Source organism: Mycteria americana, chromosome 1, assembly GCF_035582795.1.
Source record: "Mycteria americana isolate JAX WOST 10 ecotype Jacksonville Zoo and Gardens chromosome 1, USCA_MyAme_1.0, whole genome shotgun sequence".
Lineage (NCBI taxonomy): Eukaryota > Metazoa > Chordata > Aves > Ciconiiformes > Ciconiidae > Mycteria > Mycteria americana.
Genome location: NC_134365.1, coordinates 133,347,734 through 133,366,276, shown reverse-complemented (window position 1 = coordinate 133,366,276; position 18,543 = coordinate 133,347,734). Strand labels below are relative to the sequence as shown.

General features: G+C 36.9%; 1 protein-coding gene across 4 annotated transcripts in view; it reads left to right on the top strand.

Annotated features, from left to right (window-relative positions):
* POLA1 (DNA polymerase alpha 1, catalytic subunit) overlaps positions 1–18,543 on the top strand; it is a 208,341-nt gene that overhangs the window by 160,563 nt on the left and 29,235 nt on the right. For all 4 annotated transcript variants that reach the window (XM_075520887.1, XM_075520905.1, XM_075520897.1 and 1 more), the window contains one exon: positions 2,440–2,536. In XM_075520887.1, coding sequence (XP_075377002.1) covers positions 2,440–2,536 — 97 coding nt within the window. The remainder of the gene's footprint in view (positions 1–2,439; positions 2,537–18,543) is intronic.

Here is an 18,543-nt window from a genome sequence, read left to right as displayed (position 1 = left end):
AATTCACCATTAAAAGTAAAATTTTACTTGGCTTTGAAGTTTTAGGGATTGGGCTTTTTTCCCTTTTTTAAACCTACAGGTTGTCAGAAATTAAGGAAATATAAGAAGTGATGATGTAAGTAATTCCTAAAGTCCTTTTAAATTTAAGGTACCTCTTCCTTGGATTCATAAGCATGCCATAATATTCATACTTAATTGCATGAAAATCTTCAAACCCTTTTGTTTTCCACCAATTACTAATTGTGAGATATGGCAGGAAGCTAAAGGGAAGGCGATACTAGCACATTATCAGTAAAAAAAAGTGTGTGCGTGTATATATATATCTGTCTATGTGTGCATGTATACATTTTTACGTACTGATTTTTGTATTTTCTTTATCCATTTAAGCAGTGACTTTCAATTAGCCTGCCTACTAATATCAGGTCACTAAACTCTATAGCTGATGCTTTATTCTTTCATGCGGGTTGTCATTCGTTTGCTTCAGTTGGCTGGCAAAGGTTGTTGTATATCCATTACCAGCAACACAGCACTTTGCATTTCTGAATTGACAAGCAGCTATATTGACCTAGCGCTTATTATGGGTCAACAGCTGCGTTAACCGACGGAAGGACTGAGGGGCAATTAAAATGAATTGGCAAAAATATATCTTCCTAATTTACTCCAATTTGTTATTTATGCTAACATTGTATGGCTTCTATGGTGACACTAAACAGAATGGACCCAATAATGGCAATTAACATAAAAATATAATGGCTAATCAAATTGACAGCAACTGTTTCTCATCATCTCGACACACAATACATTATCAAAACAAACTATTATGAAGGAGGTAATTTCAGTGTTCTATTCAACCTGCTTCATGTGTGCAGTCAGGGAGATGTGTACCAGCAATTACAGCTGAATCTAAAAAACTAAACAAATAACTTAATCGCTGTCGTCCTCCTTTTTTCTTCTTCAGGAAGCAGTAATCAGGATTTACTAAAAATAACTGGTGTATAATAGTATAATGATGATGCATATCGTAGAATAGCTAATAAGGAATAAAATAAGCTTCTGTGTGTCTTTTTTTAAAATAGGTTCACATGAAGTGGAAAAAAGTATACTGTTAAAATATATAAAAAATAACTAAGCAGTAGTAATAGTTGTCAAATGTCTCAACATGAGTTGCTTAATAGTTATAGATACTTTATAACATGTCAGTAGAAATGTAAAATTAGCTGAATTTAGTGACAAAACTTGGCTTGATTGGGTAGAAGAGTGAAAAGCTAAGTTAAAGCAGAATTCCTATAAGCAGAAATAGTTTACCAGTTGCTCTTCCACTGCATTTTCAGGATCATTCCTTGTGCTATACTGAGTTGCAGTTTTACGTTGGTCTAACCACATTCTTGTTGGTTTTATAGCTCATCAAGAAAATCTTCAAGAGTTCGTACATATCTGCATGTGTACTAAATGTATTAAAATGGACACTACCACGTTTGATGCTGTTATGGTTATCTCCTCCTTAATTAGGATTTTTGTAATGCACAACTCTTCAAACTGTTGCTGGTCAATATTTGAACTCCAGTATCTTAAACAGCAGGGACTGGAATGCGGCTTTACTGAACAAGAGTTCAAGAAGATTAACTTGAAAGGGTTTAGTTGTAGCGTGGGCAAGATGGATCTCATGTCTATTTGAGCAATCTTCTAGTGCACAGAACGGTGAGAGAGATACGAATGCATACAGGCATGTACTTCTGAGCTAGAGGAATAGCACAGAGGCTTGACATCACTGACATATTCAGAGCATTTAAGTGAATATCATATTTCACATGTACCCACCTGCAGATTTTTTTGAACTAAATGTGTGATTAGTAACATGCAGTAGCCTTCACAGATGTGTAGAGCAAGGTGATGACATAGCTGTAAAGGTATATATGCACCTGTTCTTATTTGAATGGCATGTTCACAATTTATGTAACCACAGCTGTGTGTGTGTGTGTGGGAAGGAAAGGAATACAGCCAAACAGCTGTATTCATCAAAAATATACATTAATTCTTTTTCTTTTTGAGATTATTGCATTGTACAATATAATAAAGCACTAAAGTTATTCCCTTGTCCCATCATTCTTATGACATCCATTTTGTTGCTAAAGCATCATTGTGATATGCATATCTATAAGAATGGATAAATGTGATTTATGTTTCTGTAAGAATTGATAAGTTTAGTATGATTTATATAAATGCTTGAGGTAAATTGTGAGAAAAAGTGTATAGATGTAGTAAAGAGATTTTGCAGCATAATAATGATCATAATAATCGTTCCAAAATCTGACGTGAATGGAACATATAAACTGTTAGAAAAAAACCAGAAAGAATCACCTTTTGATAGTGGACTTAGAAATGGGTGCAAGAGATGCACTTTTGAGTTGAGTTTTTAATTACTATCTTCTTACATTACAGTATTCTGATAAGGCCCTGTACACTCAGCTCTGCTTTTACCGATACATTTTTGATGTGGAGTATGCGATGGATAAAGTCATTACTGAAGATTATAAAGGTAAGTTTAAATTTTTAATTCATTAACTATAGTTTCATAGCAACTTGCATGCTAGAAACTAGACCTACACATTTGTACTCTTCAAATCTGAACCACGAGGCTGTGATCTAAAACAGAAAATAGAAGAAAGTATGAATTTAGGAATCCCCTGTAGGAGGAATGTGTTGTGTTGGAGTTAACCACTTTAAGAATATATTATATTTCTCCTTTCTTCTTTGGAAGCAACTGTGCTTTGGAAAAAGTGCTTTTCTTCCATGTTACACCATTAGAGAAATCTCTTTGCTTGAAGTTTGAGGGACACGTCAGCTTCAATAAATAGATTAATTAAAACATATATATAGAATATCTAAAAGAAAAGCCAATTAAAACTTATGTTCAACTATTACTATTGAAGAGACACTTTTTATCAGGGAGAAAATGATGGCATAAGAAAAGGAGGAGTGCTAGTTGTCTACAAAGATCTCTTAAACATACAGATTAAGCTAATGTTAGGAAGATTATTTTTTTTCTTCTCTTCTTCCAATTACCATAACATTTCTGAACTAAAACATTTCTAAGCTGTAATGGATCCATGGGGTTTGTGCAGCTAAGTGATTTTCAAGCTGACAGAAGAATATTTCTGGAGGTGGGCCAGTACTTGGCCAACTTGGAATTCTGAATAAAGCCGTGTTTGGGTTCCACCGTTGAAGTGCGTTGTCCACAGAGAGCACTTCCACTGCATCCTCTGTGCAGTTCTGGTGGTGCCTGTGAAGAAAAGGTGCTACTGCTGGAGACTGCTATTCTGATAGCTGCTCTGCTGTGACAGTCTTCCCCACCCCTGCCCTGCATCACCAGCTAGGTTGCTGGGTGATGGAAAGAGACTAAATGAAACTCGGTCTTTCTGGATGTTATTTTGATAAGCCTTATATGAAAATCAGAATAGCGTAACCTCTTAGCTAAAAAATGCTCAAATAAACAGAGTCTGGTTTTGACTTGTTGTACTTACGTTTCCTCTTTTAGAGGTTCTCCTTTCCTTTCCTAATCCCTCTAAGACAGTGAACTCACTCTGATGCGTGCACTTCAGAATGGCTTTGTACATCCAAAGAAGGTCATGCTGTATAGCCATCTCAGTCTAATACAACTTTGTACTGAAGGAATGTTATATGGTGGATGCTACTGCTAGCTGAAACCAAATTACTTTGTGTGTAGCTCTCTTGCCTAATATAAGGACGTAAGAGTAGAAGGGGCTTCATGGGTGACCACATCCAATCCCCTGCTACTGCAGACCACCACATCTCTAAGGACTGCAAGTTTATGGCACTTCATTTTGAAACCTGTGGGTGGTTCTTCCCCTTTCACTGCTGTTCAAAATGTGTTTCAGACCCTCATTCTGTGATGGCTGACAATTCACTATAATTTTCCCATTCTGACTTGTTTGTGTCTGGTTTAAGTCCATTCACTAAATGTTTATTTATTTCCCTTCCCTGATGTTCTCCACTATGCTTTTGGAAACAGTGGTAACATCTCTATTTTGTTTTAAACTAAGGCAGAGATACTCTTAGCTTTCTTTAGGAAGAATTGGTCTCTGCTGCATGTTCCTTCCTCTTAGCACCTTTGTGGGCAGTCTTTTCTAGGTTGAATTAATCTTTGAGTATGAGAAACTAGAAATTACATGGTATTTTAGATGGTATCTATCCAGTGTCTTGTACGCTGGATTTGTACGTTTGCTGGAAGTACCTCTGCTGGTGCTTTTTTGAGTCATCTATGCCCTGTTCATCGCTGTATCATATCATTAACTTGTAGTCAAGTAATGATACAGATCTTGAGGTTTGAGGGTTTTTTCTTTCTCCTGTCATTTTGGAACCATGAGTTCATATCTCAGGTTCATGGTATTTTGTTTTTCTTTCATTTTATTGGTCTCATTCATTTTGGACTGCTTAATCTCATTTGTAATTTTAAGACTTCAAGGTTGATTAATTATCTCTGAAAAATAGTATGGTGGCTTCTGCATTCACATAATTTCCTACCTTCTGCCTTAATCAGAAAATGTTTCTTGGACCCTCACTGCTAATCGGAGAAAGTTCAGTAAAATTAGTTTCCAGAATAATTCTCAAGGAATTGTAAGAACTCTGCTGGGACCTTCTCTTGGACAGTTTACCTTTCAGTATGGTGTATTTTTATCTTTTTCTTAGCTATTTGAGAGTTATTGTATAATCTCCTTCAGCCAACCAGTGATTTCAGTCTTGGTGCTGCAGCAGGGGTTGAGGCCAGATAAATTAGATCTGTTAGTTTTCCTTTGAAAACTGGTTCTCTTCAAAGGGACTAACTACGTGAGTCTGGTAAACCTATGTACAGTAGTGTCCCATTTTTCAGATATCTTTTGGGAGAAAGTCATCTTTCTGTTGCCCTAAAATACATGCAGAACTTGAGGATAATTGCCTATGGCTATTTGGGTCACTTTTTTATTTTATCAATACCAGTGTTCTGTTTTCTAGTAATATATGTTACTGATTTGATAGACTTAATTTAAAACTCTGTAGGATTGAAATGATTTTCGTATTCCAATTTTGTTGTAGATGTGCATGAAGCTTATCTTTGTTTTCCCTTGGAAGCCAAAAAATTTTGTTTCCACTCCATCATTCACAGCCATTCTGTCCTTGACCTGTGATCAGCATCATTGCTTTTATCCAAAATGGTGGCAAAGTTTTAATTTAGGTTTTGTACATCTTTGGTGTTTTCAGTGTCCTTTTTACTTTTTATGTGACTAAACCACTTATTTACTGTTGTTTTGCTTTTGGTTTGGGGAGGTGTTTGCTTTGTTTTGGGACGCTGTTTTTCAAAGCCTAAATTGCACGGACTTTAGGCAATTCTACCTTTTATTGCCATTTCTCCTGAGCTTTTAAAGACCAGTTGTTCTTCTTTCTTGTAGATTCTGTTTATTCTTAATAGCAGCTTTAGGTTGTTACTCATCTTGGAGTATTCTTCTATAAAAAGAAAGATTTTTCAATGGCTGGAGATTCAAGATATAAATACGTTTTCCACTGTAGTTTGAAAGAATTCATGTCTTCTTTCATTCAGAACCTTGAGATTTCACTACTAGTTCACTTGCTTTTTCTATACTTGCCTCTTCAAAATACAGAACCTTAATTACAGAACAGGTTTTGTTTGTTCAGCTATTTATATTGAATGTCCACACTATTTATTGAAATGGAATCTAAAATAATAGTCGTGAAATCAGTGGGAGTCCAAAAAGACATTCAACCTGCTCCCTTTCCCTGCAAGACGATCAATACTATAGCCTACTTTTTAAAGACAGGCTAAATTTAAAAAACCTCTGGTGATGCAGGTTCTACAACTAGTCAGGTTTTACAACCAGTTTCTTCTGGTGCTTCACTGTACTTCACTTACTCTAGAAAGCTCTTTATATCTAAGATGAATTTTGCTTTCTGAAGCTTATTCCTTGCACAATGGGTGATAGAATATTTTCTTTCTCTTAGAGTTTTACATATTTAAAACCTGTATGCTATTGTCTGTCTTTCAACTACAAACCTTAGGTTTTTGGAGGAACAAGGGGAGAGTTTTCCACTTCTCTGCATTTTTTTTTTTTTTTTAAATAACCTTCAGTAGGTCAGATCTATCAGAGTGGAATACAGCAGAAGGATTAATTAACATGTTTTGCAGACCATTCTTCTGTTTATTTATACCAGTATGGTGCTTACAACGTTTGCAACAACACTGTTCACTCCTGTTTCATTTGTGATTTACTGTAATCATTGTATACTGTTGTTGATCCATCTTTTCCCTGTAAGAATCAAAAATAAGCTGGTTGGTCTACATGATGCTTTATTCTTTCAGTGGCTGGTGAAGTTAGCTGTCAATTATACCATCCAGGAATTATATATTTATGGGTTATTATAGGATTATATAGTTATGGGTCTTTAGTCCTATTATTAATAGTAGCATTTGTCCTCCGAACAAATGTTTCCATTCACCTGGAAGTTTAAGGTCTGTCATGATGATACAAGTTTAATATGTTAACATTGTGATAACAGTGCAAGGTTCTTAGTTTTCATACTACACACAGTGAAATTCTGAAATTCTTTGCTGTCTTTCTAAATTAGGAACAGTTGCACAGTTAGTATCGGGTCAAAAAACAATTTAATTTTCAATATCACTATGCCCTAATTTACAGATACCAATAATACCATAAGGGCTGTTTGTTCTCAATTATTTCTTTAATCAGGAAAGGAAAAAGTGCTCCGTTGTGACTAGTAACATGCTCAAAATGTTTTCAGCACTTTCTTATACTTAGTTTTTCAAAGCTGGGTTGTGGGTTTAGTCAGACATTGCTACCTAGGTGAACAGCCAGAGCAGTAAGAAGCAGCAGGAGTAGCAAAGTAGTAGCATCCTCTGTTCATTTGGATGAAAAAAGGATAGGTAAACTATCAGTGGTTTTAAACACGTGATGTTTAAATACAGGAGTATGCTCGCTCTGTACGCCTTAACTTCAGAAATGGAAACCAGTGTATTTTTATGGGTATGTCATCAGGAGATCAAAATAGAATGTAGTAAGCTTTATATCATTATTCTATTCAAATATTGGTATTGTTAAATATTCAAAGATATTACTGTTTTCATTTTGCTTCTACAGTAAAATGAAAACCTTTAAAAATGAAGAGAAATGGAGCTTACATGAAGTCAGTACAACTACTCTGCTTCACACAGATGTCTCTAGTTCAGTTCCCCCTCCTGGCATCAAATAGAAGCCTTCATGGAAGATAAGGATGCTGCAGCCTCCTTATTCATGGTGACTGCAGCATTATTCCAAAAGTATTAGTATCACTGAGGTTGTTTATGGTGCTGCAGTTTTTTTAGAGAAATAGGATCCTGGTCATAGGATTTTTTTTCTGTTCCATACTGTAGAATGGGACTGAAAGCCACCATCTTTCCTCCATCCCATTTCTAAGAGAAGGAAGGTCACAAATGTTGTTCGCAAGGCATTTAAGTATTTCAGGGGCACAAATTGCAAAGATGCTGTGGTATATTCTTTCACAGCGTATTTTCAACTATTGAGCCCACGGTTATTGGATTCCAAAAAGTCTGGGCATATCTGTCTAATGGGTAAGCAGAGGAACGTGAGGATGGGAGAAAGATAACTTTGGGAAAGGTGGTTAAATGTTCCTGTTTGTTAGGAAGACCTACATCTTCAAAGTATACGCCACTTTGTGGAAATAGAATATAATTGTTTTGATCACATACTTACGGACTGTGGTTTTGTAAAACCAAATGCATATTCAGAGGATATTTTCACACTTTTATCACAACTTTGTGTGTGCCTTACTCCACCCTCCCATGCAAACACCAAAAGTGACTAGTTTAATTTATGGATGAATAAACTGCAAAATTCTGATGGGAAAAATGAAACTTTTCTAAGCTGTGTGACCTAGACAGAAAACCATAACATTCAGCTCTGAATATTTGTGGGAATCCTATCATTTCAGTGTTGGGTGGTTTTTCCCCAGTATGTTCATAACTTGGTGTGCCAAGTAGCAGGTCGAAGTGATTATTTTGGGTTTTTTTATAACTCTTTGAAAGAAGACAATTTATAATAGGGATGTTGGCAGAGCTGCTTGTCAGTGTGGTTTAGTCTATGTCCTCCTGTCGGCTGGTGATGGTGGTGAGACTGAGGGAGACAGACTGACTGCAACTGGGGCTGAAAGGATGGGCCTGAGCAAGGAGGTGTTCCTGCTCTGAGATACAGTGTGGAGGTTCAGTCAGGTAAAGGGAGGAGAGCAGGTGTGAGATGGAGCTGGAAGGATTGTATTGTATGTGAAACTAGTGTAATGAAATGGAGACTTCTGGCATCAGAAGAACTTGCCACATTTTTATCAATATACAGGCAGGAAGACTACAGAAAAGTACTTGTTGCAATAAATAAGAAAGGGGATATAGTTCTCTGCGTGCACTTTCCAGGGGAAGATAAGGAGAAATCATATAAATAACCTGCTTGCATACATGTGTATGCATTTATTTTTAAGATGGCAACAGCTGAAGCTTGGCATACCTCTTTTCAGAGAGTACAGTTCGATAAACAAAGCATTTCTGTTTGCGTCACATCTCCAGACACTATTGCTAAGACTTCAGTTCACTATAGTGATCTTTACATCCAAGCAAACAAATGCTCCTCTGCACATTTGCTGTCAAGTACTTTGTCTTCCAATCATGTTGTTTTGAAGAGATTGTAAAATAATAATTTTCAAGAATTTAATCTTTGAGTATATCTTCAAAAGCACTTGTTCATTTTTCCTTAATGTGTTGTTTTGAAGAGGAAGATTGCTGAACTTTTTTTTTTAAATTTGAGTCACCATTTCTTGAGTATTTTTAAATCTCACTAACTTTCTTGAAAGCAAAAACTATTGAAAATTATTCACTGTAGGTTTTTTGACCCTTTTGAAGTAATGTATGGGCTGGTAGCTGATCTTTAAATCTTAAGTTATCGTCCCATAATGATCATACTTTTTTTATTGCCAGTTGGACATTTTTAACGTCTTAAGTGTAACTTTTTCTCCATTCTATTTCTGCTCGTGTGGTGGTTTTGTTAAACCTACAAAATCTAAGTAAACCCGATTACACTGTACATTTCTATAACCCTTTCTCCAAGCACAAAACTTAATGGGCTGTGACACCTCTCTTGGAGTTATGAATTGTTATTTTCTCTGCTTGTGAATGAAATAAATGGAAATAATGAGATAAAACCCTTATGATATGTCCACAATGTGGGAAATCTGTGGCATGACAGGAGTGCATTTACTGTGGCTCCTACCGCTAATAAAATGGTTTTGATTAATGAAGACTTTTTTCCTTGCACATTGTATTAATGTTGCAGGTGGGATGAAGTAGTGGCTTAACTAACTTCTGACTCGTCCTGAACTGGAATGGTTATTTGGTGTCTTCAAATAAATATTCTGCTGCTACTGATAGGTTTGTTTTTTGGTTTTGGGTTTTTTTTTTTCCCTGTATGTGGGAAAAAGGGAACAGAAATATCTTCTCATTTGCACTTCAGGACTTTTTTCCTACTTAAGTATATACATACATGCCAACTTGTTATAGCCCATGCAATGGGCTTATAATGGGTTTATCTAATGTCATCTGCCTCCTTTATCAGTTCTCTTGTGAGTTTCTCTAAACAGAAAATATTTTTTAAAGCTCTTTTTTCTTCACTGTTTCTTTTTTAGCTGCAACTCTTTGACATTTTTCTTATAGGGACCTTTCTCTTTCTAGTTTCATCTCTGTTAATAAAGTTTGGGGTTGTTTTTTGTTGGGGGGCAGTTCTGTTGTTAAATGCAAGTCAGAAGTGACAGGACTTTTAATGACTACTGCTTCTCACAGCAGTAAGCTCTTTTCTCTAATGGAAAGTGCAAGACTAGCATGTTTTTCCTTTTAGAAGACCGTTAAGTTTGATGGATCTGGCAGAGTACTCCAAAAAAAAAAAAAAAATTTCCTCTCTCTTAGATACCAGAATTCTGACGTCGATGCTAATTTTTTTGAATTATTTTAGTAGAAATTGGAAATATAAATATAAACAATTTAACTCTGTATAATCCATTCAGTATACATGTGCCTAGACATCAGAAGGATAATGTAAAGCTAAGGCTTTAAAGAGATTTAAAAAAAGATACAATTATCTGTATGATTTTTAAGTCTCATAAGAAATGTATTTTAGAACTTGCCAGTGATGGCTCATAATCACTTTGATATTTTGAGGAAAATGGTAGCTTTAAACAGATGATACAGAATTTATTTTTAAAAATGTATTGTGCTTATACAGTTGATGGCTTTTATTTCCATAATGTTTTTTACTACATAATTATACATCTTAATTACGTAATTACCGTCATAATTATTATGTAATTACATGTAGTTCCACTAATTACAAAATCAGGAAGTGTAATTATCTACTAAAAACTTTCTGAAATCTTATTTGTTCACTAGAGATTATTTAAAAGACCAGTGACCTACTGAAGATGGTGTACAGTGTTGTACATAATACCAGCTCTCCTTTTCCCTTTCTTCATGGCCAGTATAGTTTGAGAGGGTTGTGGAAGGACTATCATGTCTTTAATTACGAATTCCCTTAAAATTAGGTTGGAAACTTTGACTGCATTGCCTGCAAATTTGGAGCGTCTTGATTTTTGTCATTGATACCTTATATCTTTATATTTAAAGATTCTGTAGCCGAACTTACAGAAAGTTGCATAGTTTCAGTTAACACCTTTGTAACTTTATTCTTTGTATTTTGGTTGAGGTTATCTGGTTCAGGTATCTGGTGTCAGCTATAAAGGTGTTTGGAAAAGTATTGTTTATGTATATGTGGAGTGAAACCTTGAGTCGACAAAAGATAGGGGGAATGCAGCTGATTTCTCATGGGCCAAAGGTTTCTTTTATTGAGTAAAACTGCTTTTTTAAAATTTGTTTTCCCGTATCAATATACATTCATGTCTGTATGCTGATTTATTACTTACTGTTGCACATACTTGGTTATAAATTTGTCTAACCGTGTAGTTTTAACCCAAAAGTTGTTTAGTGCATGTTAGAGAAGAGAAAATTAATATTCAGGACATTTTATGGTTCTTTTGTCCTGATACTTTATTAAAACTGGGCAGATAGAAACTCTATTTTCTATATATTAAATAAGTCATGTGCTACCTTTGGCAGATTGAATGAAGAGAGTATTGTAAAGTGTTAGATTTGGTGATTTTTTTCATTCTGTAACACTGTGATGTTTCACAATGACATCAGAAATCCAAAGCTTTCTCTCACACTCGTCATGACACCAAACATGCATTTATTATGTCACAGTATTAAAACAAACCACGAAGGGGAAAATACTTTCAGTAACAGAAAACAGAATTCATGTGAAAGGGATCATGTAAAAAAGTGAGTGATCACTATTTGTGATACTAATAAAAAGGAAGAAAATTGTAATCTCTGTGTCAGAAGGGAAATGGTGAAATAGAAACATGAAGAAAACAGGTTACTGGAATATTGACATTTCCATGGAACACTTCAAGTCTTACTACTGTGTATGCACGTTTATCGGTGCGTAATTTTTCTGTGCTTATTATATAAGGCAACTGTTTTACTGTATACTTGCCAAAAGCTATTTTAAGCTCACAAACTTGGCCTGGGTCCGCAGGTGATGTGAATCTGTCATCTTCTTGATGTTAAATGTAGTTACCTCAACTCGCATCTGCTAAGCATACAAGTCCTAAGGAGAATTTGTCTCCAAACCAGTTTGAATTATATTGACCTTTAAAAGAAACACATAGAGTCATTATTTGTGAACACGGATTGTGAAAACAGGATCCTTATTTGATCTCCAAGATTTAAATTAATGCTGCAAATAAAATTGTATTAATTATACTTACTGAAGTGTAATAACTGCACGGGAGACATTTCTTGTGAAATAGCTTTCTGTATCCTTAACAAACACAGGATTTATATCAAAGACATGATGAAAATATAGTTATGCTCTTTTCTCTAAGAAATGGATGGAGATAAATTCTTCTCTTTACTAGGGACTAGGAGGCCATGTAGAGGATAGCATAATGGAAAATATTTGTTTTATTCCGTAGGGACACAAAAATGGTGCATGATATATGTATAAAAATGCAGCACAAGACAGAGAGGTGTCTAAATGCAGCTTAAATTAGGTTTATTAAATCACAAAATACTTCCCTTCATAAAGGAGTATTACATTTTTGTCATCTCTCCGTCAGAAAAATGTGGCAGTATCAACCAATCCAGATTGGTCTGTTTCCAGGGAAGTGGGGAAATGGAGCACTTGAAGCCATGGGTGTTACTGCCATGAAAATAAAGAGTGCACAAGAAACTGTTTGGAGTACGTATTTCAGAAGAGCGTGCACGAGTGCAGCCACTGCCTCTTTGCCTCGCAAGCCATGCCTCCACTTGCACAGTTTTCAGGTCCCTCTCTCAGCAAAGCCATGCTCGCTCCATGACAAAGAGCAGCTCTGTGAGATGCAAAGAGAGAGAGTACTACCTTTTTTTTATTTTTTTTTTTTTTTAGTTATTTCAGGGATCATCTCTTCATAGCAATCCAACTACCAAATTTCATGTTTCAGGCTAATGTAATTCCATTGGCTTTTGAGAACAAATGAGTCCTCTGTGACAGGCCAAAACGTGGCTCAGCCTTGAAGAAAAAAATACAGCAGGCTGTTGTTTTGTCCTGGCTTGTCCCTCTTCTGTGAGGGGGCTTAGATGGGCGAGAGGGGTGGCTGATCAGGTTAGGGAGCTCTTTGTTTTTATCTAGCAGAAATGAGTTTGGAAGAAGTTGATTTGATCCTGCCAGGATTACAACTGTCAAATGCATATCAAAATGTTTTCCTATCTTATATTATTTAACTCAGAATATAATAATGTAATTATTTTGACATGAAAACGTTACGTACTGTGGTATTTCCACTTATCTTTAAATAGGCATTTTTCACTTTGTGAGAGACGCATGCAGTAAGACAAAACAAAAAATGAATAAAAAGGAGTGAGTGACAGCCTAAGCTAGTTTATTTAGATGATAAAAACAAATAATATTTGATGTTAATAGAATTTTGCAGACTTGGAATTAAAACGTTAAGCTAGTTACAGTATTGTTTTATATTTCTGGTGTAAGAATATATGTTGCATAAACAGCCAGCAGAACATAATAGTAGTACATTTATCAGATTAATATTTTTCTTAGAAATTGTGTTACATATTCTTGGGGGAGGGCAAAGGAGCATTAAAGGGAAATTTTAAAATATGTATTATTTTTATACTGTTCATAAATCATATACATGCGTATTCACCTTAAATTAGATGACTTCTGATTTATTTTTTTTTGCTAGAGCTGAGCCTGTAGTTTAAAACATCCGTAATGAAAAATAGTTAGTTGTGAGTACCAAAACAAAATATAGTTAACATACTTACTAAGAGCATTAGCTACCATGCTTTAGAACAGTAATGGTAAACTATAGTAATCAAGACCTTGATGTGGAAAATTTTTTATTATTTCATACTTTAAATTTTGTATTGTACAGGAATCAATGGATTTTGAATCGGTTATCATGCATGCAATTTCATGATAACTTGACACATAATTCAATTGTTTCAAATATTATTTAATTTAGGAAGTCAAAAGTGTAGCTTCTTGGTTGGAAATAAGTATGTCCATAATTTTGCAAAAGCAGCAGATGTTGGAACATAAAATGCATGCATTCAGTGAAACACAACTGCTGCAACTCTTCTAGTAGTTGCATTTAGAGAGAAAGAAGGAAGAGGAGGTTCTTATCTGAAGGTTTAGTTTCTGAAAGCCTGGATGCAAGTCTAAAAACAGTATTTCTATTTTTTCCGTTTCTGTTCTCCAAAGATTTATCAGCTGTTTCCCAGTTTAAGCCATACTTCAGATACCACAGTGATGCAAGCAGCCATAAAGGCGACCTGGTTATAAGGACACAGCAAAAAAATATTTTCTCAGTGTTTCCAGAAAAGGGAAACGGTTATATTATTCAGAAATTACAGTGAACTGTCCATGCCTTTTTGAACTTTTGAATACGATCTGAAGTTTTGGCTTCATTTTGGTTTTATTGTATTGCTGTGGCAAATTTTGAACATTAGGAACTCCTGACTGAATATTTCTCTTTAGACAAAACATGCATTTTGTTTCAGTATTTAGTCTATTAACATATGAGTGTGCCTGTGTTTTCTAGCAAGTACCAAAAAGGATCCTTTTTGTTCTATTATTTAACACTAGCGATTTTTGATGCGTACGTGTGTTCTCTGTCCTACTATTGATTACTGATGCTGCACTGTATAGGGCGTAGGTGACCAAATATGCCTTCTTTTAAGCTGTCCTTCCAGCACCCACTTTTGCCTGTGGTACCTGTGGGTTTCGAGGCACCTGTGGTGTGGCTGGCTGCTGCTCTCACCGCTTCTCCGTTTCCAGGTATCTCTGCTGCCCTGGCAAAAAGCACTCTCTCTCACTCATGTAGGTCCTGGGTTTGCTCAGCTCTTCCACCATGAAGGTACGTTTCAGAAAGTGAGGATATTCCTAAGTGAAAAGGAAGGAGCAGTTCAAGTTATGGCAGCCACTGTAAAATGTTTGTCTTAAACTCTAGTATAGTACCTAATACGTGTAGTATAAGAGAGCAGGTTTGATGGCAACAGCTCGTCACCTGCAGTCCCAGTGCATCGGTGCATTCTGGTTTTCCTTCTTTCAGTTCTATTAACTGCTTTTAAGGGGGGAAATATGATCATTAGGATAGAATTTTTTTTTTTACTTTTTAGAAATTATAGGCATGCTGGGCTTTTAGGAGCCGTCATCTTCACACCCCCTCCAACCCCCTTTTTTTTTTAATAGTCTTACTGTTTAGAGATCCTTTGGAAATAGGTTTCGGTTTCCTGCTGCCATCAGCGGCCAGCATCACCTGCTGCACGGTTTAGATCCACGTCCTTCCGGGGACTGAGGTGCTGGCGCTTTACTGTCGTGAAAGCCCTAGGCCTGCCGTTGGGTTAGCATCCTTCACCAGAAAATACATGTGAAAGGAGAGTAACAATACACTCAGACTTTGCAAAGGTTTTATGAGGATAAATGAAAGAAGGGTAAGAAACAGCCACAGATCACCACAGGGTAAGATAAACAGGTAATTACCACGGTGAAGCCTTACGTTGCACATTCGTACGTTAGGATGCCTTTAGTTACTTGTCTCTGTGCCTTTACCCTGACTGTAGAAACAATATTAGTGGGTCAGCATTACAATTCAAAAATTATGTTGCACTTTGAGAGTATTTGAGTTGTTGAGGATTTTTTGTAATGTAACTGCAGTCTCATATGCTATCGAAATACAAAAATGAAAAACAGCGCAACTTCATTGAGCCAAATACTTACTCCTCTTTAAGTCTCCGTTGTTCTCTGTAAAACTCCTCCCTAGATAAGGGAGGCCAACAGTATCCTGGCTTGTATCAAAAATAGCGTGGCCAGCAGGAGTGGGGAAGTGATCGTGCCCCTGTACTCGGCACTGGTGAGGCCGCACCTCGAATACTGTGTTCAGTTTTGGGCCCCTCACTGCAAGAGAGACATGGAGGTGCTGGAGCGTGTGCAGAGAAGGGCAACGAAGCTGGTGAAGGGTCTGGAGCAGAAGTCTTCTGAGGAGCGGCTGAGGGAACTGGGGTTGTTTAGCCTGGAGAAAAGGAGGCTGAGGGGAGACCTTATCGCTCTCTACAACTCCCTGAAAGGAGGCTGTAGCCAGGTGAGGGTCGGTCTCTTCTCCCAGGTAACAAGTGATAGGACGAGAGGAAATGGCCTCAAGTTGCGCCAGGGGAGGTTTAGACTGGATATTAGGAAATTTTACTTCACTGCAAGGGTTATCAAGCATTGGAACAGGCTGCCCAGGGAAATGGTTGAGTCACCATCCCTGGAGGTATTTAAAAGACCTTTGGATGAGGTGCTGAGGGACATGGCTTAGTGGTGGACTTGGCAGTGCTAGGGTAACAGTTGGATTCGATAATATTAAAGGTCTTTTCCAACCTAAATGATTCTATGATTCTATAGCAATTATAGAGTAAACCTTTCTTTTTTATGGGGAAGGGAAGGGTTGTGGGGTTTTTTTTATTTGTTAGGTCTTTGCTTCTTCAGAGACAGGTAAAGAACTTCCAGTTGTCACATCAAAATCCATGGCACTATGTTGGTACTGTAATCAAGGGCCCAACAAAATATTAATACTAAGGTAACTTTTTATCAGGCTGTCATAGGGATTCATGTGGGGTTTTTTGTGGAATAGGTTGTATTTTATAAAGGAAAGGAGAAATCCCTGTTCTGAATTACACAAGGAAAGTCCAAAAGAAGAATAAAGACGTAAAAGAACAAACCAGATGTATGACGTGAATTTGACAAAAAACAATCCTAAAATTCACAATACAGAAAATGCGGGAGAGAGTCCCAAGAAGTAGAAATGTTCAAGGGTTTGGAGAGGCAACAATAAATGAAACTAATTGGCAGTACAGCTTGACAGCGAAATAGTTCATTGCAAAACGTAGCCTTTACTTTTATGGGTTGTTTGAACCCAGTGAAGTTAAAATTGGGTCCTGCATTTCCAGTAGGAGCTCCCCAAACTTTGGATTTCATTACGGTTGCACTTGTTATCCTGTGAGAAGTTTTTCTTGATTAGGGAAGTGTTAAATAAGGTCTGTATGTACATATGATTGAAAAACATTGCATGATTGTAGGCAGAGCCTTACATTGGCACTAGTGATCTCTGAAAGAATTCTAGAGTTGGGTTAGTTTGAAAACAGGTCATTTTGTATCATGTTCTGGATGTGTAAAGTGGGGAAGGGAAAAAATCTCTGGAAGAGTAAAGAAGTTGGTTGGTTTTTTTTTTTATCATCCTCTAAACATAAAATAAGATTTGGGAGGAAGTCTCTCATTGCAGAAATCAGCAGTTTTACAGATGGAATACATCCTTCTTGGGAAGTTTCTTCAGCAGTTGCAAGCTGATGTTTTTGAATGTCTGGAGTAGGCCAGTATTTCTGTTGAATGGTACATTTTTGAAGGCCATTATTATGATAAACCATGTTCCTAGCATAATTCAAATTGGTATATATACATTGGTTTTAAAAATGGAGTTCTTTTGCAGACTGTGAACTACAAACAGCACTCAGGAAAAAAAAAATACTGCTGAACTTACAAAGAAATTTTTACATTTAAGACTTTCCAACAATGTGGGTGCTTTGTGTCACCAACTGGGACTAAGAGAGGCCCAAGGAATGCCTGAAGGTCAAACAAACTTTTCATTATAAAGCAAAGCTCTCTAGTGCAATATATCCCAATTATAAAGATAATATAAATCACCCAGTGACAGGCCTTTTATATAGTAAGAAGCCACCCTTATCTTTTCAGCTGATATACATTGCCTTTAAAAAAAGAGAGTGAGTGATGAGTTAGGAAACAACCTATGGTAGGCAACAGCAGTGAGCTCAGGAATGAGTGGGGGTCCACGTAAAAGTTTTCCTCCCTTTAGAGGAAATCCATGTGATGCTTTGCTTTGATAGATGCAAAGGGGGGGAAGGGGAGGAGAGGAGTGAAGAGAAGATCCTTTTTCTTTCCATGGGTAGGATTTTCTACTCAGCCATAGATGATTCACCACTGGATATGCCTCCCGAAGTGGTATGTGTATGGTGATATTTGAGGCAAAATTTGTCACTCACACTACATGTGCAACAGTGAGGTCCAAGTAGAGATGAAAGATGAATATTCCTAAAGTACGAAATAGCTCAAAAAGCCAAATGGTCACAGTTCAGTGAAGTGACCAAGTGACTGCCTACGTCTGACCTCTCTACTGGCAATGATGATAATGCTTCACTAAGTTTTTCTGGTGCCAAGACTTTAAGAAGTGACGTTTTGTATGAACTCAAGAGAGGTGAGATCCACTGCTGCACAGAAGATACCAGTTCAGTCTTAGCAAGAGAATCACAGAATGACTGATGCAAGGAGGCACCTCCGGAGATCATTTATTCCAACTCCCCACTCAGAGCACAGTTAGCTACAGCAGGTTGCTCAGGGCCATGCACACTTGGGTTTTGAGTATTTCTATGGATGGAGACTCCACAATTTCTCTGGGCAACCTGTTCTACCATTTGACCACCCTTGCAGTAAAAAAGGAAGGTACTAGGTTTATGTGGAATTATTTGTATTTCTTCTCAGTCTTCATTGCTTTTCAGTCTGTCACTGGGCACCACGGAGAGGAGCCTGACTCCATCTTTGCTGCACATATCGGGTATTTGTACAAATTTATGAGGTCCCCTGCCTTGAGCCTTCTCTCCTCCAGGCTGAGCAGTCCCAGCTCTCTCAGCCTCTTCTTGTATGATGGATGCTCCAGTCCCTGTAATTGTCTTTGCAGCCCTTTGTTGGACTCACTCCAGTAAGTTTATGTCTCTCTTGTACTGGGGAGCCAGCACTGGACCCAGCACTCCAGATGCCT